Here is a 25,637-nt window from a genome sequence, read left to right on the forward strand (position 1 = left end):
TGATACGTCTTTTGTCCTTCTTTGAGGTTGGGAAGAGCGAATCTGACTGCAGTGCTGTGGAAGACGACCCAGTTTTCTGTTTTAAAATTGATCTTGTCGGTTGCGCAGACTTGCTTGGTATTGGTCGTAGAGGAGCCATGTTTGGACAAGGTCAGCAACCACGGAATAGCTAGTGCACATCCGTTCTCGAATGCAACATCTTCACCCCAGCAATTAACTTGTAGTAGTCGTGAGCATACTAACGCTACGAAATATTTCGTGCGCAAACAGAACAAACTCTTTCCAACAACCAAGCCTGTGAGCTAGGCAGTCAGCCTCCGAAACTTGAAGCTTAAACAGTTGCTTGGCAGGAAAGATATTCGTGCTCAGTCTTTTGTGGAAGGTTTCGTTATGTAATGACTCATGAAATTACACATGTATGCAGCATTCAATGTCAACAAACAGCCTGGGGTCCTGAAACTCAAAGGCCAGGATGTCTATTGCGAGCTGCCATTTTTTACACAAATACATGTGGTACTATCTTAAAACAGCCCAAGGTAGTAGTAGTCAGGTACTCGAGTAATGTTGGCTTCCAAGGCTTCACACAAGCATTGATCATTATTCAAACATCCTGTATTTTAGTATGCTGCAATGTGATACATTCGCAATGCATAGATCTTCACATGCGACGATTGGTGACACATATCATGGGTTAATGGTATCATGTCGCCAGACGTTTGCCTCGGCCACGGAAGTGTTGTCACTGTACCCCTCAATTCTCTTACCTAACGACCTCTACTTCCACAGCTTCTCTGACTTGCCATAGAACAAACATCGAAGCACAGTAACTCATTGAGCCATCTCTCAGGTCATAAATTCGAAGTAGGATGGCAACATTGCTTGATAAAGTCCTCCTATTCCCAGTTCTTGGCTTCATATTAGCAAACTGTTGAAGTAGAGTGCTCATATCGTATGCAGAAACATACGTAATGTCGATTGCTCCCATGGCCTGGCATCATCTAAAGGGATTTCTGTGACAACAAATGGTAATTGGGAAGAACTCGTGATGGAAAAGAGAGGAAAAGGACTATCTTGATTGTCGGATAGAACGAAGTACACCCCATTGTCTGACCAAAAGATATACACATCGCATCGTTGCTACCTCGAATGACCTATTCTAGAGAAGTACAGGCTACTTTTACCACAGCAGTGTCCAAAACGTCCCCCTGAAAGTATAGTTGATGTCAATTCCCGTTTCCGATTGGTTGAAAGTATGATTCTTGCATACTCGCATCTACACCACCAGTTGCCTGGGCGAAGAGATTATATCTTGTTGTGTCGTTCACTTTCAGCTGTGGACTAAACGTTCAAAGGTGCTCAATGCATGCGCGAAACTGAACCATTTGGATCCACAAGCACTTGCATTTAGCAACCCCGGCGAAGGCAGCGCCAATGCCCAGTCGCTTGATGCCTTTGTGAGAACATGTGAGCCTTTGCAGGATGGTTAAGCATGTCACAGTGGTTTCGTTTGGTCTTGCCTCCAAGTGGAGACGATTGACACACTGCCGAGTTGAGTTCATGCACCATGGTAGAAATTCTGGCCAACCTTAAGCTGCACACTCCCCTGGAAGGGTACGCAGTGTCAGCAAATCCTACTCTGCGAACATGGCAAAACGACACAAGAGCAACTCAATCTGCTTCATTGCGATAATCATTGATGCTTTGGACGCGCAAGATAGAGGCTTGCTCATGCAGAGAGTCCCGACAGACTCAAAGCCGAACGGGTGAGGAATCCCTGCTGGTGCTTGGAATGCGGAAGACCCTAGCATAGTCCATGCTGCCCTATGTGAACTTGAGCAAGTGATTATCTTAAGAGTGCTGAACGTGGGTCAACAAGTCAGCAAGGTCTGCTTCTTCTCTATGAGCAGTGATAAAATGGTGAAAGAGTCGGATTTCTTTGTGGAGACCGAGCAAGAGCAGAAACTGAATCATGATAAGCGGAACTGGATCAGAGTCAAGCCCGATCCGGAAGAGCATCAGAAGTACTTCTGGGCTAAGAAGCAAGAAACCTCGGAAAGCAGACTCGGTGGCTTTGAAATCATATTCACGTTTGCGCAACAAAAGCAGGTCATCGTTGATGCATCTGAAATGTGACGCCCGCATCTTGGACTCAACGAATCGGCTTCGTGCAAGCTGAGATCACTTTTTTCGTCAGATTTTGGCGTCACACGGAATTGTGGAGGTGGTCAGGGACGGTGGAAGGCAGAGTATCTACGGTGGACAAACAGTCCGTCCTTGCTGCAATTATAGGCAGAAATACCTCTACTACAACGTATATCGGAACAGAGGGCTTCTGTCCCCGAGAGCTGTCAATTCCGCCTCGGTGTACTTCTCCCTAATATCAACTTGCTCCATCGTTCGACTTCGCCTCTTGTTGATTCGAGCATAAGTGATGTCCAGTCCAATCACAGCAAAAATGCCCGCTGCTGCAAATGCCAAGCTTGTCCCGAACCCAGTAGGATAACCAGGAGCCTCGCTGTCAATGTATATGTAGCTTGCAAAGATGCCACCGACACTGCTCAACGATATCAGATATGCAATACTGATGCTGCGCTTTCCCGAAGGTGCAGTGTTATTGGCGCACCAGGAACTGGTTCCTGGATTGATGGGATAGCATCCAACGTTGGCTAGCACGATGGCAAAGTAACATGCGCCGATGTTTTGCTTGGAACGTGGCGACAGTGGCGTCAGCACGCTGTAAGCAATGACGAGCAGTGTCTGTGGAATGACGAGGAAGTACGACCGTTTTCGAAACTTGTCGGACAACAAACTGAAGGCTATCGAGCTGATGGCACCGGCAATATAAGGTGGTACCGAGAGCAACTGTGCATGGCTCGATGTATAGCCCATATTCTTGATGATTTGTGGCAGTGTGAATTTCAAACCGTATGTCGGCACAGTGTTGCTCCATTGTACAATGGCCAGTGGATAGAGTTGCCAGTCTGTAATGACGGTCCAGAGCATTGACTTGCTGAGATGGCTCCCTGCTTCTTCAGCCGTTTGGCCTGCGTTCTGTGCCTTCATTCGCTCAATAAGATAGTCTGTTTCTTCGGCGGTAAGCCAGCTCGGGCGGTTGTCTGGCGTATCTGTGAGCAGGAATGGGATCAGGACACCAACCGCAACCGTGACGAGACCTTCAAGAATGAAGATCCAACGCCACCCTTCAAGGCCTCCCACTCCATTCATCTTAGCGATGGCGTAAGCCAGGAGGCCGGAGAATGCTCCAGATAAAGCCGAGCCAACATAAAAGATCGACAATCTGGTCGCCAGCTCATAATTCGTGTACCACTTGGTCATGTATGCGATTGCACCAGGCTACAACAGGTCAGCCAAGTCCTGTACGTGTCGGGAGGAGTACTCACAAAGAACCCAGCTTCAAACGCTCCCATGATCAGTCTTACTGAGAGAATGCCTCTGAAATTGTGTGTAATCCCATGCTTCAGCTCATCAGCTTCGTGCGCAGCAAGAATACGGCGCTGCCTCTTACCAGTGTCATCATTACTCCCCAGCCAAATGTGATGATACCTAGCCACCTGGATGGCCGGAAAGTGAAGAATTTTTCCATCACGTAATTAGAAGGTATCTCTATTGCTAATCAGTGCCAAACGGCAAGGATGTGAAGTGATATACTGTACCAAAGAGAATATATGTGGCAAAGAATATGGACAGTACGATATTGTACTGTGTGCCACTAAGGTGCAGGTCTTTGGCCATACCCTGAACCACTTCAGTATGGAAGCTCTTGGGAAGTGTGGCATGAACTTACCTCGATCTTGGCATTTCCAATATTTGCTCGGTCCAGATACGATAGCACTATGTGCGTCAGCGCTCAGCCTGATGGCTGACTCGCTTGGAGCTTACGGTAGAGTGCCATTAAGATTGGAGGTATTCGCAGATCCATTTTTCGCAGGACTGCTCTCCGTTGTTGCTCTGGGAAGTTTTCCCAGGTCGTGTCGACCCTGGATGATGAAGACGAGATCGAGCGCTCTATCTCTTTGGCTTCGCAATCGCTTTTGCTGCGCGGCGGCATGCTATTGTCAGCCTCCATGGCTCGAGTCGATGTTTTGCAAGTGGAACTTTTGACTAAGGAGATTTTCACAACAACGTGACTAGCTTGACCAGCGCCCGGCTTTTCGATCTGCACGGGAAGCCAGGACTAAAACCTCGCATGGGATATGGAATTGATATATACACGACGATGTGAGCAGTGCTGCATATCAAGTTCAGCGCTTCTCATAGGGTGGATAGAAGTACGAAGTCTGAGCTTGTAGTGCTCGGATGCTTTCCATGGACACATACCGCAACCACCCATGGGGAACCACTTAGGAAACCTGGCAAAAGTCTGGAGACCCCAGCTTTTTTCCGTTCTTGGGTCAGGCAATACAGCCACTGAGGAAAGCGCGCTTGGCTCCGCGTCAGCTTCATCTGGTCACCTAGTCACCAGACACACTTCTCGACCGCGGCAAGCTTTCAGTCGTTGTTGCGGAGTTGGTTGTCTGAGATCTCATGTTCAGCGCCCGCAGGCTCATTTCGGTATCGGCCCGTGCAAGTCTCGCTAGCATAGGAAGACACAAACTTTCAGTGTTCGGCGTCGGTCAGGACCTGACTGTCGAGCTCGATCATCGGGGTCATCCCATCATGCAAGGGACGAGATTTCAGAACTGACTTCACGAATGGTCTAGTAGTGATTACAGGTAAGCATCTCCTCCGCATACAAAATGTGACATTTGGCTCCACCGCGCTAGATGTGCGCGTCCATGGCGACGCTGTTTTTACAACCACCATTACTCTACCATTACGCTGTATAATTATAATAACTCATCGTCTATTGAATCGCCTGAAGCTGCTCTATCGATCTATCTATTTATTATAGCTAAAATGCCCTTACCTGTACGAAGCTCTAGCAACAGGATGAATTACCCATGACAAGGATAAAATGCGCAATTAAGATCGGACAGTAGTAACATAAAGGCTGAGTTCTTATTTGCCTCGGAACTCCTTGCTCGCACCTGCAAATGTACTGCCCTGTGCGATGGCCTTCGCCATATTTTCGTCAATTTCTACCTGTTTCGGAATCAAGGACAGGACTTGTTCGACAAGTCCACGAGGTATACACACAACACCATTCAGATCAGCGAAGATTATGTCTTCTGGCGACACAGTGATCTCGCAACGAGGATCACTCAGTCTCAATGGCACATTCACCTATATGAAGTTAGTGAACTGAAACAGGCATTATGACAAGACTTACTTCACTGGGTCGAGCAACCTCATAGTAAGCTGGGCTTGACACGTCTCTGCCGAAAACCTGTGCACGAATCTTAGCCAGCGTGTTCTCATTCGATCGACAGCGGCACCAACTGGATAACTGAGATTTCTATGTTCTTGTAAATCTCGAAAATAGCCGTCAACAACTGTCCCTACCGCACCTGAGTATTGAGCTCTAGCACTCATCAGGCCTCCGTAGACGGCGTTAAACACCCCCGATGGAGCAGAGATGAAGACTACTGCACCCTCGGGAATTGTGTCAATCTAAAGCACGTCAATGATTCGTTCTCGGGCCGGACATAACGACACTAACGTGATGCTGGGGAGGTTTCGGTGCATTCTCATGGTTGTTGCGCACGAACTTGACGGTGTATGCAGGCCCCACAATTTTCGTGTCGCCTTGCTGTCTCTCAGGTGACCACATGGTTATGCCAGGAATGAAGCCTCCATGCGGGTGCTTCAGTTTGAGCAGTGCATCCGAGACATCGCATCTAATCAGATTAGTTTCTCGACTGTAACCAATGCCACGACAATGATGCTCACGTGGAATATGCAGAGAGGCTTCTCAGTACCGACTTCAAGTTGGTCATGGCTCTTGCTGTCATCTGATAATGTTAGTCGTGGCAGATTATACACGATGCTGCATACTTTGGTACCTGCTCTTATGTTGAACTTCGGCAATATCCGTTTCTTAATTCAGAAACAGTTATTCCGAGATCGAAATCTCGCGCGGGATCAGTCCGAGGACTTCATCCGGACCAGCCAGCCGTGCACCTAAAGCGCACTGCTTGGACAAGATATGCATATTTGAACCCATATTGCAATCAATACCAACAGCGACGAGACGGACTCACTCATAGATGCAACTTACCCAGAAAATTGGTTTTTAAGATTTGACAAAAAAACATGATCGCACAAGTCGCTCGTCCTGTCATCGGCATTGTTGACCCATATCACCCAGCTGCCGTCGAACGGTTGGAAAGCGATCCAAATATTGATGTCCTGCACCGCGCAAAATGTGGATTCGATACCATATACACCAACGCCGATGCGATCATAGTCCGAAGTGAAACTCAGTTTCGACGTGCAGAACTTGGTTCGTTTCAGAAGCTGAAGTACATTGTGAAACAAGGTGTTGGCGTTGACAATATTGACATTGACGCGGCCAAAGACCTGGGTATTGCTGTGTACAATACCCCAGGACTGAATGGGGAGGCTGTAGCAGAATTGGCTCTCGCATTGTCGCTGGGTTTGGCGAGACGGATTCCCGAAATTGACCGCGCAACAAGGAATGGCAAGACAGTTATTCGCAGTCAGACGCTCGGACGAAGCTTATTCACAAAAACGCTTGGTATAGTAGGTATGGGAAACATCGGATCCGCATTGGCAAAGAAATGGATTGGAGCCATGGAGGGAGAGGTGATAGCATTTGACCCGTATTACAAGGGCGAACCGTGGCCTCAGCTCCTGGGAGAAAAAGCAAAGCGGGTAGATTCCCTGCAAGAACTGCTTCGTGAAGCGGATGTGGTATCTTTGCACGTTCCTTTGACCAAATCAACAGCGAAGCTCATATCAGCTGCAGAGTTCGATCAGATGAGGCCGAATGCTTTGTTGATAAATTGTGCTAGAGGTGGTATCGTGGATGAAGACGCATTGTTCCATGCGCTCTCAGAGGGCAAGATTGGAGGCGCCGGTCTTGATGCGACAGAAATTGAACCTCCAACCAGAGAACATTATGACAGATTCTTGAATATGGAGAACATCATTCTGACTCCCCACGTTGGCGCATCAACTGTTGAGAACCAAGCAAGAAGTGGTCTTGCCGTGGTAGATATTGTGCTCAATTTGGTGGGAGGCGAGGAGTGTGGAAATCGTCTTGTGTAACAATACTAGATTATCGTCCTTATGAGCGCGTGGCTCTGTTCCTTGTTTGTCTACAAATTGGTCGAGCATTCTATTCATAGCGTATCTGCAAGACCCGTGTATGGAGCGACCACTTGGAGTGGTCGCTGCGAGAACCAATTCGTGTCGACTTGTCAGTCTCTGATGAAAACATTCGTACTTCGGGTTCCAAAAATCATAGAGTTAGTACTCCAGCTCGAAGGCTACTACTGTTGAGACCATCGTTCATCATCGATAAAGCCTCACGATAACAATAACACTTTCAAATTCAAGCATTTTTCGTCAATAATCCATGGCGTTGGTGCGTCAACATGGATCATCCGGCAGGAAAATTAATAGGCAAACACCAATCCTTTAAACACTGGAACCCGAGAACTGCGCTGAAAGTTCAGGTCTCTGCGGGCAGAGTTTTGGCTAAGCTTGGAAAAACTCCACTTGGAACACTCATCTCCGTTACACTACGTTCAGCAAAACAATAGCACTGTTTCTACTCTCTCGACGTCAACCGAACACGACTACCAGCAACATCAAATCTACCTATAACGCCATGTAACAACTCAATTCTCGCCTTCGTGCATTACTATGTAAATATATATGTATATGTATATTTGTCACGAAGCGGAAACATGGCGAGCGACATCCAGCGGAGCTCGAATCCCGCTTCGGCTAGGGCAAAATCAAAGGGAATGCCCAGATTGACGTGCGTAAACTGCCGGACACGCAAGATCAAGTGTGATGGCGGACAACCAGAATGCGGTGTGTGCTTAGCTTATGGGAAGCAGTGCCACTATGACAAGCCGCCATCCTTATCTCAAGCAATTGCAATGACACAAAAAATCCAGGAGCTCGAAAAAACTATCGAGAATTTACAACGAAACTCACCTCGTACCCACGATCAAAGCAATACTGGCGACGTAGTTGACGGCGAAGTATCGACTGACGGGACAGGATACCAACAGGAATCTATGTCAGGAGTCGAGACTGATATGAACGCAGCAGATGCCTACTACAACACGACATCTGCAGTCGATGCTCCTCAGAGCCACGAGACGAATACTCAAACAAGTGAACTATACCATGAGCCACATACCAGCCATGACGTTGAGATGCTCGATCAAGAGGCTATCGCTTCGTGGGAAGAGAATGCTATCGAAAATTGTGCCGTGCTCCTCGGTCTGCCTTCTGACAAGGTGCGACATTTGCTAACAATTCACTGGACTTGGGTGCATCCAGCTTTCATGTTTATTGACAAAGCCCTCTTCCTGCGTGATGGCGCGACTGGTGGTGAATATTTCTCATTGCTACTTCTCAACGTGATCTGTCTTCATTCAACTCGTTTCACGGACCACGAGCTGACCGAAAGACTGCTGGCACAGTCAAAGGTCCTCCTCAGCCACGAAATTTACCGCGAGCCGACAATCCCGCGTGTTCAGGCTCTGCTACAGCTTAGTGCTCGCGAGATTGGCAGGGGTGCGACGTCGCAGGCTTGGACCTACAGTGGCATGGCGTTCAGAAGCGCAATCGACCTCGGACTTTTTAACGACAAAAGCCATTCTGGGGCAAAGAAGGATGACCTCAGAAGGAATCGAATTGGACACAGGCTGGCGTGGTCTTGCTATTTATGGGACAAAACTATGTCTCTGTATCTTGGTAGAAGTCCTACACTTCTTGCTGCTCCGTCGAAACTTCCCACCAATAAACCAATTTCGGAAACAAGCAGCAAATGGATGCCATATGGACTGACCGAAAATATGCTATACAACGCCTGTGTACCTTCTCAGATCGAGGCGTGCTTTTTCCAATTTTGCAAACTTGCGATCATTATTACCGACATATTGCAAACAATTTATGGGACGAAAAGCACCCAACACGCAGCTCATTTTGTGAAACCAACTCGCGACAAGCTGCTGAACTGGTATCGAAACCTTCCCACTGCACTACAGATGAGTCACACTCCTGTCATTTGTCCAAGTCCACATATTCTTACTCAAAAGTAAGATAATTGTGTCTATACCGAACACTACTGACTGAGCACAGTCTACTTTACCATGCAACAACAATTCTGCTTCTTCGCCCATTCCGGAGAGTTCGTACTTGCAGAGATATATGCCGTACCGCTGCAGATGCCATTCAAGCTCTCTTCATTTGCCTCGAAAATTCCTTCGGCTTGTCGAGAGTCACATATCTTCAGGCGTACTGTGCTTATACTGCAGCAACAGTTGCTGTGCAGGATGTTAAGGATCGTCTCGAAGGAGCGCAAGCCGAGCTTAACACTTTCATCCGTGTACTGTCGGCTGTTCGAAGCAGTTGTCCGGGCATCCAGCGTAGCTTGGACGTGATCGCACAGTGCACCGGACCTGATTCAGACTCCTCCAGAGATTCACACGAGCATTTCGGTTTTAATGCCGACAGCACACAGCAGCCAGGCAAGGATATTATGCCTGTTTTTCCTGTGCATGATATGTGTTTCGGTTCTTTCATGAACAACGATCATGCTGGAATGCCTTTTGATCTCGACTCCTACAACATGCAGTGGAGTGAATACTCTGAAGATATATTCGGCGACTTTTCCCTGTAATTGGACCTGTCCTCAAAGTCGAGCTTCGTTTTGCAACACGAGTCTTGCTGAACGTGTGGTATTGGGCTTCTGTAACAGTAGACCATCCCCAACGGTAGGCGAGTTCCATAATGTCTCGGGGTTCTCAACGAACAACTTTCTTATCACCTGTGGTTCTTGCCCACACCAATCAAAGCATTTTACCACAAATCCAGCGTCATCTACCTTCCGAAATTGCTGTACACGGTTGTCGTCACCACTGATGTTAAAGGCGGTACCTCCTGTATGTGGCCAGTCGCTTGCCCATACCACTCGATCTGGATTTGTGCGAATCAAAGTCTCGCCATACTGGTCAAGGCCAGGAACATTGGAGAAGCGATACACGCCACTCAGCTTGACCCAGATCAACCCTCTTTGGAGCAGGTCGATCATTTCGGCATAACCAACTTGCTCTTGTACCCTCTCTTCAACAGTCGGCGAGCCCATATGGTCGATCACGACCTGTACACCGAGGTTCGGAAGGACATCGTGCAGAAGAGCCACCTGCTCGAGTCCAATGTACAATTGGATGCACCAACCGAACTTTCGTATCCTATCCGCACAGAGTAGCAGCTCGGCTTCGAGAATTTCTTTGTCGCACGTGCGACCAAAGGTCTTTAGGTTTAGACGGATGCCTCTTACGCCTGCTCTGTGCATTTCCAAAAGCTCGGACTCAGTGATTTTTGATGGGTCAATAGCAACGACTGCACGACCTTTGCCACCAAGCTGTGCAAGTGCACTCATGATAGAGGAGTTGTCAGTGCCATATACCGAGACAGCTACTAGGACCACTTTTGAAACACCAAGTGCGCTCTCAAAGGTTTGCAGGTCTTCTAATGTTGCTTTACCTGGCCGATATGGTGCATTTGCGGAGAAGGGAAATGAGTCCTGTCCAACAATCATCAGCAACGTTGCCATTACAACCCTATCCATTGAGCCGCATTTTGTCTAGGTTCATCCTCAGGTTCCAGCCTACCTCGTCAATAACATGGACATGTGAGTCCCAGGCTCCAGGTGGCAGCTGCATTGATCGAGTTACTGCGTTGCGGTTCATACTCGACTTCGTACGATCTGAGGTTAAATCGCACTTTACAAAAACTTGCGGTCTGGGGGAGGGCCTGACTTAATGGCCAAAATAGTAATTAAAAGTTCTGGCTCGTGGCGGTTTCATCCGCGTCGTGCTTTCATGCTTACGGTCTATGTACCGAAACATCGGGCGAATCCCGCGCAGATAACCCGTGCTGTCTCAAGCTTCCTATGGAATAGTCCTAGGAATACACAATCTGCCAAACTTCGGGCCTAGCATGTTGCAACATCCACTCGAGTGCCGTGCCGAACAGGGACGAGGCTGCATCTGTGACACCAAAGGTTAGATATCATATAGCTTAGTCATCGAGCGGTGACTCCATGCAGTCAACATATATTGGTTGCCGAGCATGAGTTGTTTTATTTGTTGCGGTCAAGGTTGCCGCAGGCAAGCACAAATGACCGCTAGATTGTGGATCGGAGATTCAGCGGCACGCAAACATGATCGGTTTAGCCCGCAGCTGTATCCACTTCCACGGGGTACTGTACCACAACGCTTGAGTCTCGCGTCACATGGTCACACTGGAGTATCGTTCTTGAAACTCACCAACATTGCAGTACCCTCTCAATACATATCAATATTCATGGTTTCGGAGCTTGTCAGATCACAAGAAAGCACATTCGGAATACTGTTGAAGCTGATTCTATGGACGCTCCTTGAGTCATAGCGAGAATGATCACTGTTTGTGGAACTGCTCGAAGATTGGCGAAGTTTACCACGACCTGCGTTACACGGACACCTCCATCATTAATGCTGCGTCAGCTACGTTACAGGTGTCTCGAAGCACTCGTATTCAACTTCTGTCATTTTCCTCACCAGCTGGAGCCACCTTGCGCCGTATACGCGCGTTGGTGTATGATCTCTCAAGAACTGCTTGACAAAAAATATTTTCAGCTTCATAGACAGGAACCCAAGAGTGGAAATCCGGCGACTGATTTGGTGGTAGGGCATAGCTGTTTCTTGCGAATTACACAATAATTCGTTTGGGCCTGTTCACTGCACCTGCAGCACAAAGCCAAGTAGCAATGTTTTGCTCGATCTGGAAAATGTTGCCTTGGCCTTACTCTAAGCGAGGCCAGCATCGCTGTTCCTTGGACATTTGACGTTTCCGGCCTCTTAAACGTCAAACATGACCGGGCGCATCTTACAGGACATCAGCCAGAACTTTTGAGTCATGTTATGCTTACTCTGCTGCTGGCGTCGTGGTTCGACCAACTACAGGGTCGTTACACTTCAGATTTCTAAGGTTTGAATGAGTAGAAAGGTGTCCTTGGTTGTTATGCTAGCTCGAGTTGACAGTTTCGTACGTTTCACAAACACAGGCTGCTCGGCCTCCTGCCTTTGAAGCTGAAAGGTTGACACAAGCGAATGACCGGAGTCTATCCAAAGCGGTGGAGACGAATGTCTGCCTTTCTGTGAGTTGTCCCCAATGCTTTCGGTCCCTCGTTCAGGCCGTTACCACTTTCTTGTGCTTCCGCTGCACAAAGTTCATGTATCAGCAAATAGTCGACGTTCTATGGGCACAATCCACGTGAAAGATGTTGCAAGATAGTGTTCTATGGCTTCACCAACACAATATTCGGGCCACTATGATGTCACTTACTGTACGCTATCATCACTGCAACAAATTCAGCCCAATCACTAACGATGGTCGATATTTATAATTATCATCTGCACAACTCTTGCTTCCTACAACGCGCTCGAGCTCATCTTGCTTATCCTTACCACTTTTAATGCTTATTATGGCCTCTACTTTTGGTCTATAGTCGTTACGACGGCCAGCATTGTACTCTCTATGATCGGTGTAGTTATAATGTCTTTTAATCCTCATACTAAACTACTAGAGCTGATAATGAACAACATTAGCTAGTGTTACAACCGTGCGCAGAGCCTGCGCCTAGCGGTGTAACAGCCTTATATGCCAAGCCTTCCAAAACGATCACCAACATTGGTGATATTTTGGCGACCTTTTTAGACGAATACTAGGCTTGATTCTGACACGCAGGCTCTGCGCACGGTCGTAACATTATACGACTAAAGCTCTATAAGAAAGCGACTACAGCTGTAGGTCTAGGTCTTATAGTAGTTACTATAGTCTCAGGATAAATTGAAAGAGCTGGGAGACAGGAAGCAGGAAGGTGCTATCAGGTTGTGGCTCAAGGAAATGCTGATATAGGGCGCGAGAGTTTTATCCAGACTACCACGACCATTTTTGTCATGCTGGCGAATTTCTAGGTTTGCACAACTGCTACTGCCGTCTCACTGTCTGAATGCGGGCAATTTGGACAAATCACGTATTGTATGGGGCATTTGCAGTGTCTGCATGTCTCTACACTCGCAGGCTCGATCCAGCATGATGAGCTCGATAGATACTCGGGATCATCTGGGTACGATTGATCCTTGAGCAGGGTTCACTCGCAATATCACCTAGTCACATATCTACATTCGCTATCAGGTCACTCTTTCCAGCCATATCATTTTTTCCTGTGTTTTGTGAAGCACCGTTCATGTCGCAATCTGCATTCTCTCAATGTATCAAAATGAAGTGCAGCGTCTGACGGTCCTCTCCTTCCGATCTGCATCTGGAACTTTGGGCTCGAAGAAGGAGGCCGTTACCCGAAGATTAGCCTGGATAGCACTAATTCCCGAGCACCTATCCCTTTCACCAACCTTACCTATACCACGAACCACGATCAACAGATTACGAGCACAACAGCAGATGTCTCGACAATGCAGCGTGATAGTCGCCCGGTCCCTTCGGCTGAGCTATATCTGCCATGAATCTCTTGACCCACTCCGTCGGCACAATAGTAGCGAGGCCGGCAAATGTTGGAGACCGATTTGAAACGCGGAGTTGAGGCCGAGCATCAAAAAGCACTATGGGGTCGTCCCTGGTCGTTGTTTTACTCTCATCTAAGAAGTCCTGTATTGGTCCTTATGTACCTTCGACCAAGAAGATCTACCACTAGCACCAAGGGACCTTCGCCATGAGCTGTGATTCAGGAGAAGCGTGCAATGACTGCTCAAGCCCTTGCGCATCAGGTAGTCATCCAGTTGACATTGAAGACCTCACCAAGGAGTTAGCTGCCCTTCGGTCAAGGACAAAGGAGCTTGAGGAGAAAATCTCGAAGGGCAACAATCAAGCCTCGACCTCGGCTTCGAAGCTGCGCTCGACAAGATGGTTCAATGAACGCAATAATCAAGCAATGTCAGCGCTTTATGTGGATAGGTATCTGAACTACGGCTTAACATACGAGGAGCTAATGTCAGATAAGCCGATGTGAGTCTTCAATGATTTTTAACGTCGGGAAGTCTTCGCTAACTCTGTTTTCCAGTGTGGGAATCGCTCAATCAGGCTCAGACCTAGCGCCTTGCAACAGGTATCACCTAGAAACCGCTAAACGTGTAAGGGAGGGTATAGTCGCTGCTGGTGGTATTGCTATCGAGTTTCCTACGCACCCAATCCAGGAGAGTTCGAGGCGGCCGACTGCGACGCTTGACCGCAATCTATCATATTTGACATTGGTGGAAATGCTCCACGCATATCCTTTTGACGGCGTCGTGCTTTTGACAGGGTGTGATAAGACTACACCTGCGGCTCTCATGGCTGCAGCCACTATGGTAAGTTCTCGATTCTGTCTTTTCTAGACCTCTATTGGTGCTAATTGGTGACAGAATATACCTGCTATATGTTTCAATGTTGGTCCTATGCTCAATGGCTACATGGGCAAGAATCTTATCGGCTCCGGGACGATCTTATGGAAAGCACGCGAGCTCCATGCAGCAGGAGACATTGACGACGGACAGATGATCGATATGGTCACCAGAGGGTACGTGTCGTGCATCAAAACTGGCTGGCAGTGCTGATATCCTACAGAACACCTTCCGCAGGTCACTGCAATACTATGGGCACGGCGTCAACAATGAATGCGCTTGCTGAAGCATTAGGTATGGCACTGCCTGGCAGTGCAGCAATACCTGCTCCTTATCGAGAACGCCTTCAAATCGCCTACAAGACTGGTACACAGATCGTTGAAATGGTACGCGCAGATCGAAAGCCGTCCGATATCATGACGCGTGAGGCCTTCGAGAACGCTATTGTCGTCAACACCACGATTGGTGGAAGTACTAATGCTCCGATTCACCTGAATGCGGTTGCTAAGCACATTGGTGTGCGACTCGACCTGAATGATTGGGATAACCTTGGTTATGGTCAACCGTTGCTTTTGAATGTGCAGCCTGCAGGAGAGTACCTTTGTGAAGAATACTAGTAAGTCGCCATTTTAGTGTAACTTTCCGCATCTACATTTGACTTCTTGGTGCTGATAATGTCTAGTCGTGCTGGTGGTTTACCCGCAATCATTGCAGAATTACTTGCACATAAGGCACTACCTCATCCGAATGCAATCACTTGTACAGGCCAAGGTTTAGCTCACTATGCCAAAGAAGAAGGCCAGTCTTGGGATCGTCGAGTCATCTTGCCATACGACAAGCCGATGAAGACGAACGCCGGCTTCTTGCATCTGACTGGCAATTTGTTCGACAGCGCGATCATGAAAACATCCGTCATATCGGAGGAGTTTCAGCACAAGTTTCTATCGAACCAGCAGGACCCTAACGCATTCGAGGGGAAAGTTTGTGTCTTTGATGGACCTGAGGACTGTAACGCTAGGCTTGAGGATCCAGCGACCGGAATTGATGGAAGGACGATCCTGGTCATGCGTGGAGTCGGCCCATTAGGGTATCCTGGCGCAGCAGAAGTGGTCAATATGCATGCGCCAGCAAGGTTACTCAAGCAGGGTGTGCAGGCAATGCCATGCATAGGTGACGGAAGGCAATCAGGAACATCTGGATCCCCTTCAATCCTGAATGCCAGCCCTGAGGCTGCGGCAGGAGGCAACCTGGCTATCTTGAAAGATGGCGATAGATTAAGAATTGATCTAAACAAAAGGACTGTAATGTTGCTGTTGGATGATCAAGAACTGCAGAAGAGGCGGGAAAGTCTTGAGCAGAACGGCGGCTTCAAGGTACCTGAATCGCAAACACCTTGGCAAGATATTTTCAGGAGGGAGGTCGGACCGCTGAGTGAAGGAATGGTATTTCCAAGTGCTGTCAAATTTCAGAGACTGGCTCAGAAATATCCTGCACCTAGAGACAATCACTAGGGCGGTGGTGAGATTCGGGTTATCACTTCAGGTCGGCGAAAACGTAGAATTCTGTATTGCTAGGAAGTTTCAATGAGGTCAAACCATTGCAATCTTATACAAGGATTAGAACTCGTAACACAAGGTGAGAGTCGGAAGCATTCGAGTTTACAAGAGGATGGTCCAATAATCTCCTTGAGCAATTGCTGCCTTGGAGCCTGTTGTTTGGTACATGGCTAGACGATCAATTTCATTTGTTCCTGCGATTTATTCGAAATCTTTCGGCTCCAAGTCGCAATCGCCAATTTGTTCTCGACATCGATGCCACCAACAAATGCTACGAAGTCGTTCGCTGTTCCGCTCAACGGCGACGGGGAGGTCATTACTGTTGGCATCTGCGAACCTGATATCCGCGCCGACAACCTCAATCTGACGACGTGGACTGCCTCTTTTATTCTGGCTCGTCAACTGCACAAATTCGGACTGCTCGTTGACAAGAAAGAGAAGATTCCCGTGCTCGAAATTGGAGCTGGCACAGGACTTGTCGGCCTGACAGCAGCACTTATCCTATGTTGCAAGACCGTACTTACGGACTTACCGGGCATTGTGCCTGGATTGCGTGCGAACGTTGACCTGAATATTAACACGCTTGGGCCTATCGCCAGCAAGGTTCAGTGCGGCTCGCTGGACTGGCGGACACCTGAAATCTTGACCCTCGAGTCTGGTGCCACGTTTGATGTTGCTGATACCAAGGCAAACATTATACTAGCTGCAGATACTATCTACGATGACGCTCATCCAGAACTTCTTTCTCGTGTGATACTGACGTGGCTCGCTCGTACACCGAGTGCTCGTGCAATCCTAGCCTATCCACTTCGTGTCGCATACCTTGAGCAGATTCGCGAAATCTGGACTTTACTTGAAGAGGGTGGACTGGAGTGTGAGATTGAGGGTCAAGAGCAGGCAGAAACTAGAGACTGGGACGACGAACTACTGTGCGAGTACGTTGTTCTCAAATGGAAGAGCACAGGCAGCTAAAAGAAGATCGGAGCAACAACACCACCTGAACCTTATGCCAAGTGCTTCCATAGAACACTGCTCATAATTGACCTTTGGCACAAACAATTTGCTCTGTTCAGCATGTGCATGCTAGTTGCGTTCACGAGAAGGACAAATTCTATGGCAGACCAAAGACGATCAGCACCTTCGAGCACAGCTTCTTAAAATTTGGCCGAAAGATTACGTGAGAAATACGTAACAAAACCAAAGAAGGACGGCCCGAAAAGCAGAATTCCAGTGAGCACGTCCTTAGATAGGAGTCGCTCGCAAGTGATGTTGGGATTCGCAAACACATCTGCTAGCTTCAAGTCAGAGCTAGTATCGACTTCCCATCTTATCTCGCATTGGTTTGCTGCTCCAAAGAGACTCTGAATTCATTGAGCTTGAACACAACGCGGGAAAGCACAAGGAGAACAAGAAGTTGCATCTTTGATTCAATATTATGGAGTTGACGCAATATCTGCACGCCTAGCACTTTGTATCAAGACCTCTGGATCACCCTTCGCCCGGCTGGTCTTTAGCTCATACAACGTCGTCCAATTTTCCCTTTTCCGCAAAATGCCTCGGACTCTCATGCTCCCGACCTCCTTCCTGAACAGTGACGGAGGAGTCAGATATTGTCGAAGAAGTACTTGCACTGCGATTTCTCGATGAAGCTCTGTCTTCGCCTGAAGAAGTCTTCTCTTCATTGTCAACGTCCGCCTCTTGACTTTCTTCATCCTTCTTCGGTGTTGGTGCGAACCTCGACCTTTTCCTGATTCCCGCTCCGTACTTGTAGAACACGAAAGGCACTACGGCCAGCAAAACCGCTACACCACCAACCAAACTTGCACCTCCTCCTACTCCCAAAGCCCTGAACATCTGGTTCGTGAATAGTGGTGCCGACGCACCAGCTGCAGATCTCGCGACTGTGTTTGCTGCGATGGCTGATGCAGCGTAGATTAAATATGTATCTGTAAGATAGTTTAAAAATGAAACAAAGATCAGCACAATCGAGGCAGCTAAGAACACTCCGGCGAGTGTCGGCACAATCCAGTGAATCGAGTTGAAATTCGCAGTCCATCCAAACCAGAACATGCAGATAGCAAAACCGATACCTCCTATCATGGCCAGCGGTAATCTATCCTCTGGTGTGATCTCCTCTCCTGCCTCGATCTTCCGTGCTGTCTTTCGTGAGGTGATGAACACCCCACCAGCACCGATCGCCGCGCCTAGCACGGTGCCTATCAAGGGCAGTTCTGAGACCCCTGAATTCCAACCTCTCATCTGCCGGAAGACAATAGGATAGATTGAGAACAGCATGTATAGCAATGTGTAGGTGACTGAGATGTATATTGCGATGAGGAAGGAGATGGGATCGAAAAGAATGATCCATGGTCGAGTCAACGTAACCTTGAAGATTTGCACCAAGGTTTGACCTTGTGCCTCGATTGGCGACTGAACGTTTTCGTAGCCTGGTATCTTCAGACGACGGATGCGTTTAGCCTTGTTCGTCAGCACAGTAGCAGCATGTGTCTCTGGGATCGTGATGAGAAAGACGAGAGTAGCTCCTCCAAGCCATAAGAGCACATAAAACGACCAACGCCAGTCCTTCGTCAACTGCAAGAAGCCGGATATCGCTGGTGAGGTACCTGGACCAGCGAACGTGATCAGCGAAAACACAGCCATCGCATTGCCTCTTTCCACCACTCCAAAGAGATCAGCGAAGACGCCGGGAGTATTGCTTAGGGACGCAGAAGCAAAAGTACCGGTCAGGAAGCGGCCAACCAGAAGTGCTCCGAAATTTGGTGCCCATGCACATAGGAAATTGAAGGAAAGATAAGACACGAAAGTTATGTAGAAGATCCATCTCCTGCCATAGAATTCTGACAACGGAGCAAAGAACAAGGGCCCGAAACAGTATCCAAGCAAGAACAGCGTGATAACTAGGCCAGCTGCTATGATGCTCACGCCAAATTCCTCAGCAATGCCCACCAAACAACCCGAGGGACTGGACGATGCGAAGGTTGCATTAAGAACCAGAGAGATCGACACTATGCTGATATACCATCGTCTCGTCTTGGACCAGTTTTTGGGATTTTCTATGTCGTCTGGAGCAAAGTCGACATAGCCATCATCGTTGAGGAATGGTTTGTCGCCATCTGTTGTGATTTTGCGTGACCGGTATGGCTTTGCGGCAGGACGCGAAAGTATGCGTTCGAGAGTGTCCATAATGGACTGTGGATGCTGAGCTGTCAAATGCTAAGCTCTTCTGACTGCTCGGATAACAAACGAGGAAAGACGTCCATACATATCATATCGAAGAAGAAGATTGCAACATACGTATCTACGTTTGAAAAGGGTTGTCACTGTCTCTGCCCATCGTTGTCTCGAACCATGTAATAGCGAAACACAATGCACGGCTATACGGCACCAGTCTTGCGCAGAGGAGATTTCCGAGGTGCAGGTCGAACGGCAAGCTGATCAAGCACATTATGGACAATACTTGCCGAGATCCCATTTGAGGAAACTCTGCTAACGATGATTCGTCGTTGCTTGTTGCGTAGCTCGATGCAGTATGTACAAAACGTGCTTGAGTCGCGAGCTTTAATTCCGCACTTCTAGTGCTTGTCTGGGTGGCGTTTAAATTCCATGATCTTTTGCGCTCGTCTTTTGGGTATCAGATCTGAGAGTCCGACAGATTTGCTCCCAGGTAACAGTCCAGGTTCGGACAATATGTGTTGCTGGGGACTGAAACAACCTTTTTTTTTTTTTTTGGTTTGAGGTAGCCATGCCGACAAGCTTTAACGCCCATGATTGAGTTCTCTGGAGAAGCGTCACATGAGGCTAGGAGCTCTGTAGGGATGTCATACAAGTACCATACTCATTTGTGGAAATTCCGAAGTATAACGAGCACTTCTTCCAAAGTAACCAAATACTAGGCACGTTATAGGTTCAAGTCGATCACTTATGAGTTACAATGTATCTGTAAAGGGCTCGCACTCCTTGCTGGGCGGTTCAAACGATATCCTCAATTCGCAATGCCACGAGTCATGGTGCTAAGGAGAGCGCCGCTAGACGCGTCGCTCCAGACTTGGACGTCATCAAGACGAGGCGCACGTCTAGGTTGTGAATGTGTAAACCCACTGTTGAGATTGAGTAGTGCATTGATCTTTGCGAATAGCTTAGCTCGGTGCGAAGAAATCATATCCAACTAATTAAGTGGTGAATATTCACGCTGGGTTTGTGCCCACAGCGAGCAACGCTTCGAACACAGTCCTGCCTGAGGCACAAGGCGAAAAGGCCTTATCACCTTCAAGTTCTTGATACGCCCTGTTACTTTCGTTCCTGCTCCAGTTTCGTCGTCGTCTTTTTGCGTGGGCTCCATCATTGTTACTACAATATGTATCGTTAGCTCATCGGACTGGTCATTCACTACGCAGCACAGGATCTGTCGATCATCATCATACTCTGTACATAACCGGCTTTCGTACCGGCTATAACATTTGTAAGATGCGATAAGCTCCATAGCACACCACTGTATTCTTTATGCCTTCGTCGGACAAGACTTCTGCATGCTTCTTTCTCCAGAAATTGAAGTCAGGCAAGACCTGAGGCAAACAATATGAGGGTCGCGACAGGTTGTTGACTTCACTAATGAATTGTGACTCTGCGACTGCTGTCAGTCTGACGTGAACACAGTGCTACTTCCAACCCTGACTTTTGAACCATAGATACGCAGGAGCCTCTGTCGGGCATTCAAAGGCAACTATCGCTAGGAGAGTAAATCAAGTTCATCGTTATTATCATCCCACCATGGCCACTTATCTACAGTATCGTCATTTAAGACAGCAATTGGCGAAACAGCTCGAGGAAAAGGTCGAGGATGCAAGAGACCTACCCAGTCTTTCGCAACAGAAAACGCGCGTTGTTGGTGGACGGCCTGTGCTAGTGGTTGATTGGGATGCTCCTGATGACACTCAGAATCCGAGAAACTGGCCTTTCAAGCAAAAACTATGTCCCCTACTCATGGTGTCGTTGCTGGCGCTGCTTGTTGGTGCCTGCGCACCTATCGACTCACCAATAATTCCGGATGCGGCCGCAGAATTCCATGTGAGCACGCTTGTCGAATCACTTAGTGTGGGCAACTTCCTGACTGGCTTTGGCTTCGGAGCATTGGTTGCTGGTCCAGTGTCAGAGGTCCTTGGACGTTCAAGAACTTACTTGACGACGCTCGGTGTGATGTGCATATTCCTCATGGCTTCTGCGCTGGCTCCCAATATTGGCGCACAACTTGTTTTCCGCTTCCTGGCAGGTTTTGCTGGCTCAGGTGAGTAATCCACAAAAGTCTTCGTTGCGATAATGAGGTACTATATCGGCGGTTTGCGAATTTTCGAGCTGACCACCATGACAGCTCCACTCGTCTGTGCTGGCGGCACTATTTCCGATCTCTTCAATCCTTTGGAGAAGACCTACATCTTTCCGATTTTCGCAATGCAGGGCTTTACAGGCCCGGTTCTTGGAAGTGTCATGAGCGCTTGGGTTCCGGATTCACCACACTTGCACACGTGGCGCTGGTCTGAATGGATTGCCTTGATGTTCTCGGGTACAGTCTTCTTCTGCCTCTTAGCCTTCCAGCCCGAGACCTACGAGCCTGTCCTCCTCAGCTGGAAAGCCAAGCATTTACGCCGACTTACAGGTGATGACCGATATGTAGCCCTGCATGAGGTTGAGCGCATACCTTTAGTCAGACAGCTTCAAACGGCACTCATGAGACCTTTCGTGATGGCATGGTATGAACCGGTCATTCAACTAAGTACACTCTATCTGTCGGTTGTCTACATCGTTCTCTTCACCTTCTTCGGTGGATATGAAGAGATTTTCAAGCAAACTTACAACCTAAGTACTGGCATGACTTATACACTGTTCCTTGCGATTGCGATTGGAGTGCTCTCTGCAAGTGCGATTATTCCTATCGTATACCGCATCACTTGCAAGGCTGCGAACAAGGCAGCTGAAGAAGGAAAATCCAGCTTCGATCCTGAGATTCGATTGTGGTATGCGATGATTGGAGCACCATTCGTCCCCATATCGCTGTTCTGGATGGCTTGGACGTGCTATCCTTCAATTTCTATCTGGTCAGGTATCATTGCATCCGTATTCTTTGGATTTGGCATTATCTGCGTGTTTTTTTCCAACTACATGGTATGTCAACAGCAGATGCTGTCCCCAGTTTGAACCCGTATCCTTCGACTGATACTGACCGAGTCAAAAACAGTACTTGATTGACACCTATACCCAATTCGCCGCGTCCGGCCTCACATTCAACACACTGGTTCGATATTCGATAAGTGGAGGCATGACTGTGGTTGGCATTCCCTTCTACCAAAACCTAGGTCCTCATTGGACACTCACGATTATGGCTTGTGTTAGTGTCTTGCTTACGCCTTTGCCATATCTCTTCTATCGGTACGGTCATGTGATCAGGAGCAGGAGTAGATATGCTACATATGTTACAGATAGTAACAGCAAAACTCGGACGTCAGGTCAAGAGAAAGAGGATCCAGGGCTTCGAGAACGGGGCACGCTTGACAGGGACAATAGTAGGAGCGAGGACGAGCCCGAGATTCCTGGAGTTCTCTGAGCCGCTGAAATGTACATTGCGTAAGCTTCACTACATCCAATTTGCTGCGAGGCATCTCGATCAATGGTATTGTTCACGAAGAGCATTGCCGAATCTGCCTAATCTTTCCAAGTGTCCCTTGATTCACGTCTTGAGTGTGATCCTTCTTTGCCGGTCGTTGTTGTGCCTCAAAATCTAGGCATCAACATGAGGCCCTCCATGTCACTTCGGTAGCACGACTATCAATTGCCGAGATCAGCATGCAACAACAAACGATGCCGTGCCACTAAGCTTTGCTCTCATGAGCACCCTTGTATAGCTTGCAGTTGTACAGCATAGCCCATTTTGCCCTGCTCTTCTCCTAATTTTGTATTTACCCGACGAATACGATCGTTCTCAAGAAACTCGTTGTGTCTGGACTCCACACGGCTTCCCCAGATTCAATGCTTAACTCACACATCCAGCTGCATTCACAGCTGCCGACAGCCAGACCGACCTGCATTAATTCAGCCTACGAGTGGAGGTATGGACCACACTACTGTTGCTCGCTGTAGCTAGAACGCATCCGAAGCTGTTGCAAAAAGCAATAGACAGGTGGCTTTCCTCAACTTATATAAACCCAACAGGCTCTTGCATTCTTCACATGGCGATGGATCATGCTCCGCCAGCAGACGTGGTTCGCAATCATGTTGCTCTTGTGCTGCCTACTGACGCTAGCTGGTGTTAGCTACGCTCAGAGCTTCGCTGAGCAATGTCAGTCTTTCCAGCCATCGATACCTAACGTCCAGGTCAACGTACTTGAATTTGTACCGAAAGGCACCAATCTAAGCCTCCCATATAATGTAAGAGGATTAAATCTTGACTTCTCTCAATTACTAACAGCTTTTCAGGACGCGTCCTGTAACCAGAACTGGCAATCCATCTATGGCACAGACTTTTGTCGTGTAGCCATGGATGTGAGAACCTCTAATACCTCCAATATCATCCTCGAAGCATGGCTTCCCACCAACTGGAACGGCCGCTTCCTCTCTACAGGCAATGGTGGACTTGCTGGTTGCATCCAGTACGCTGATATCGCATATGCCAACATGTACAACTTCGCTGTTGTTGGTGCAAACAACGGTCACAATGGAACGAGCGGTAGACCTTTCCTCAACTCGCCAGGAGTAGTGGAAGACTTCGCCTATCGTTCAATCCATACAGGTGTCGTGGTCGGCAAGCAACTCACGGAACAGTTCTATTCCTCACCGATCAACCACTCATACTATCTCGGATGTTCTACAGGAGGACGCCAGGGTATGAAGTCTGCTCAAATGTTCCACGAAGACTTCGACGGTATCGTTGCTGGCGCTCCAGCTTTCGACTTCAACCACTTGACAGATTGGTCCGGTTGGTTGTCACTAATCGCAGGCACTGATAACACCTCAGCATCGTTCATCACTAGAAATCTCTGGACCATCATCAACAACGAAGTCATCCGGCAATGTGATTCTATCGATGGTGCGGTTGACGGCATACTAGAAGATCCTGATCTTTGTCAACCTAAACTCGAAACTCTGCTGTGCTCGCCAGACGCAACGAACACATCAGCTTGTCTCAACAGCGGCCAGTACGATCGAGCCGTCAAGCTTTTCGAACCGCTCTATAACGCTTCGGGAACGTTGATCTATCCTCGTCTGCAACCAGGTGGTCATCCAGGTGCATACCCTCTCATATTCGGCGGCCAGATATTTCAGTACACAGTAGACTGGTTCAGATATGCTGTGTACAACGATCCTTCTTGGGATCCTACCACTCTCGACCAGGCAGATTTCACGTACCTCGACAAGCTCGATCCCTATAATATCTCAACGTGGAATGGCGATCTATCACCGTTCGCCTCGAGAGGTGGTAAGATCTTGACATATCACGGTCTACAAGATCCGATAATTACAAGCGAGAACTCTGGAAGGTATTACAGCCATCTGAGCTCGACGATGAGACTGCCGCCTAATGTGATTGATGAGTTCTACAGGTATTTTCGAATTAGTGGCTTGTCTCACTGCTCTGGTGGACCGGGAGCCTTTGATGTTGGGCAACGATATCTAGGAAGACCCGCGGATGTGAGTACACCGACGAACAACGTGCTGCAAGCCATTGTTAGCTGGGTTGAGGACGGTCAAGCGCCCGAGTACATCGAAGGTATCAGATGGGTGAACAACAATGCGAGTCAAGGAGTGGCATTCAAACGCAGGCACTGTAGATATCCTAGACGGAACGTCTATACTGGAACTGGCAACGGCACTGACGAGAATGGCTGGCAGTGTGTTTTTTGAATGTGATACTAGCAGTCTGGATAGACATAGTTGACGCGATGCAGCCCAAATTAACGCCCAGCACAATGAGATGCTCTCGGAACAGAATATCGGGATACTCGTCGCGTAAGCCTGGTTGGACCGGAGATGTCTGGTGTGAAGGGCATGGAGTTCTTTCTTATGAGTGCGATTCCTATATAGTGCATTTCACACAACTCTAAAGCTCATTCTTACATCGAGCCTGCCCTGGTGATGGTCTGGCATCCAGCCCGTTATGAGAGCAAATGCGTAGCGTACCTTGTACACGACAACTGCGTTCAGGAAGCGCAGCACAATGAAATTTGCTAAAGTCTCTGCTAGTCCATGCTCGTACGACGTGTGTAACAACACTGTTAAGCGGTAACACATTTGCTGAGCTGAGCTGAGCTAAGCTTTCATCAAAGCGAGTCGCCTGAGACATGAGAGAAGAGTGCTTGGGCACAATATTGCAAGATGGACAACTATACGTTGTCTCATCTGTATTCCTGGCACAATAAGCATAGTCTTGTTCCCTCTTGCGTTTACAAAAGGTTGGCAAGCGCTCGTCGGTATCTGTTTGTCCAGAAACATTCTTCACTCACACAGTGATCCAATGGTCAGACCTGAC

At 48.2% G+C, this 25,637-nt stretch overlaps 9 protein-coding genes across 9 annotated transcripts; 6 read left to right on the forward strand and 3 right to left on the reverse strand.

Moving 5' to 3' along the window:
• Positions 1-1,914: 1,914 nt before the first annotated feature.
• On the forward strand, positions 1,915-2,133 carry LTR64_006335 (uncharacterized protein; the record flags this gene model as incomplete). The annotated part of the gene is made up of 1 exon (XM_064900667.1): positions 1,915-2,133. One exon carries the CDS (start codon positions 1,915-1,917, stop codon positions 2,131-2,133), a length of 219 nt encoding a protein of 72 aa, XP_064753979.1.
• A 171-nt stretch (positions 2,134-2,304) lies between these two features.
• LTR64_006336 (uncharacterized protein) lies at positions 2,305-4,087 on the reverse strand (the record flags this gene model as incomplete). The annotated part of the gene is made up of 4 exons (XM_064900668.1): positions 2,305-3,354; positions 3,402-3,572; positions 3,806-3,852; positions 3,901-4,087. 4 exons carry the CDS (start codon positions 4,085-4,087, stop codon positions 2,305-2,307), a joined length of 1,455 nt encoding a protein of 484 aa, XP_064753980.1.
• Positions 4,088-5,019: 932 nt separating this feature from the next.
• On the reverse strand, positions 5,020-5,897 carry LTR64_006337 (uncharacterized protein; the record flags this gene model as incomplete). Its single annotated transcript, XM_064900669.1, has 5 exons — positions 5,020-5,244; positions 5,291-5,347; positions 5,464-5,571; positions 5,621-5,798; positions 5,851-5,897. 5 exons carry the CDS (start codon positions 5,895-5,897, stop codon positions 5,020-5,022), a joined length of 615 nt encoding a protein of 204 aa, XP_064753981.1.
• Positions 5,898-6,213: 316 nt separating this feature from the next.
• Positions 6,214-7,191, forward strand: LTR64_006338 (uncharacterized protein; the record flags this gene model as incomplete). The annotated part of the gene is made up of 1 exon (XM_064900670.1): positions 6,214-7,191. One exon carries the CDS (start codon positions 6,214-6,216, stop codon positions 7,189-7,191), a length of 978 nt encoding a protein of 325 aa, XP_064753982.1.
• Positions 7,192-13,879: 6,688 nt separating this feature from the next.
• Positions 13,880-16,057, forward strand: LTR64_006340 (uncharacterized protein; the record flags this gene model as incomplete). Its single annotated transcript, XM_064900671.1, has 5 exons — positions 13,880-14,172; positions 14,228-14,513; positions 14,568-14,722; positions 14,770-15,162; positions 15,229-16,057. 5 exons carry the CDS (start codon positions 13,880-13,882, stop codon positions 16,055-16,057), a joined length of 1,956 nt encoding a protein of 651 aa, XP_064753983.1.
• Positions 16,058-16,357: 300 nt separating this feature from the next.
• LTR64_006341 (uncharacterized protein) lies at positions 16,358-17,074 on the forward strand (the record flags this gene model as incomplete). Its single annotated transcript, XM_064900672.1, has 1 exon — positions 16,358-17,074. One exon carries the CDS (start codon positions 16,358-16,360, stop codon positions 17,072-17,074), a length of 717 nt encoding a protein of 238 aa, XP_064753984.1.
• Positions 17,075-17,617: 543 nt separating this feature from the next.
• Positions 17,618-19,306, reverse strand: LTR64_006342 (uncharacterized protein; the record flags this gene model as incomplete). The annotated part of the gene is made up of 1 exon (XM_064900673.1): positions 17,618-19,306. One exon carries the CDS (start codon positions 19,304-19,306, stop codon positions 17,618-17,620), a length of 1,689 nt encoding a protein of 562 aa, XP_064753985.1.
• A 1,584-nt stretch (positions 19,307-20,890) lies between these two features.
• LTR64_006343 (uncharacterized protein) lies at positions 20,891-22,718 on the forward strand (the record flags this gene model as incomplete). Its single annotated transcript, XM_064900674.1, has 3 exons — positions 20,891-21,404; positions 21,489-22,279; positions 22,353-22,718. 3 exons carry the CDS (start codon positions 20,891-20,893, stop codon positions 22,716-22,718), a joined length of 1,671 nt encoding a protein of 556 aa, XP_064753986.1.
• A 665-nt stretch (positions 22,719-23,383) lies between these two features.
• Positions 23,384-25,012, forward strand: faeB-1 (Feruloyl esterase; the record flags this gene model as incomplete). Its single annotated transcript, XM_064900675.1, has 2 exons — positions 23,384-23,539; positions 23,588-25,012. 2 exons carry the CDS (start codon positions 23,384-23,386, stop codon positions 25,010-25,012), a joined length of 1,581 nt encoding a protein of 526 aa, XP_064753987.1.
• Positions 25,013-25,637: the final 625 nt, after the last annotated feature.

The sequence above is a fragment of the Lithohypha guttulata genome (genome assembly GCF_036872675.1).
Source record: "Lithohypha guttulata strain CCFEE 5908 chromosome Unknown scaffold_4, whole genome shotgun sequence".
Classification (NCBI taxonomy): domain Eukaryota; kingdom Fungi; phylum Ascomycota; class Eurotiomycetes; order Chaetothyriales; family Trichomeriaceae; genus Lithohypha; species Lithohypha guttulata.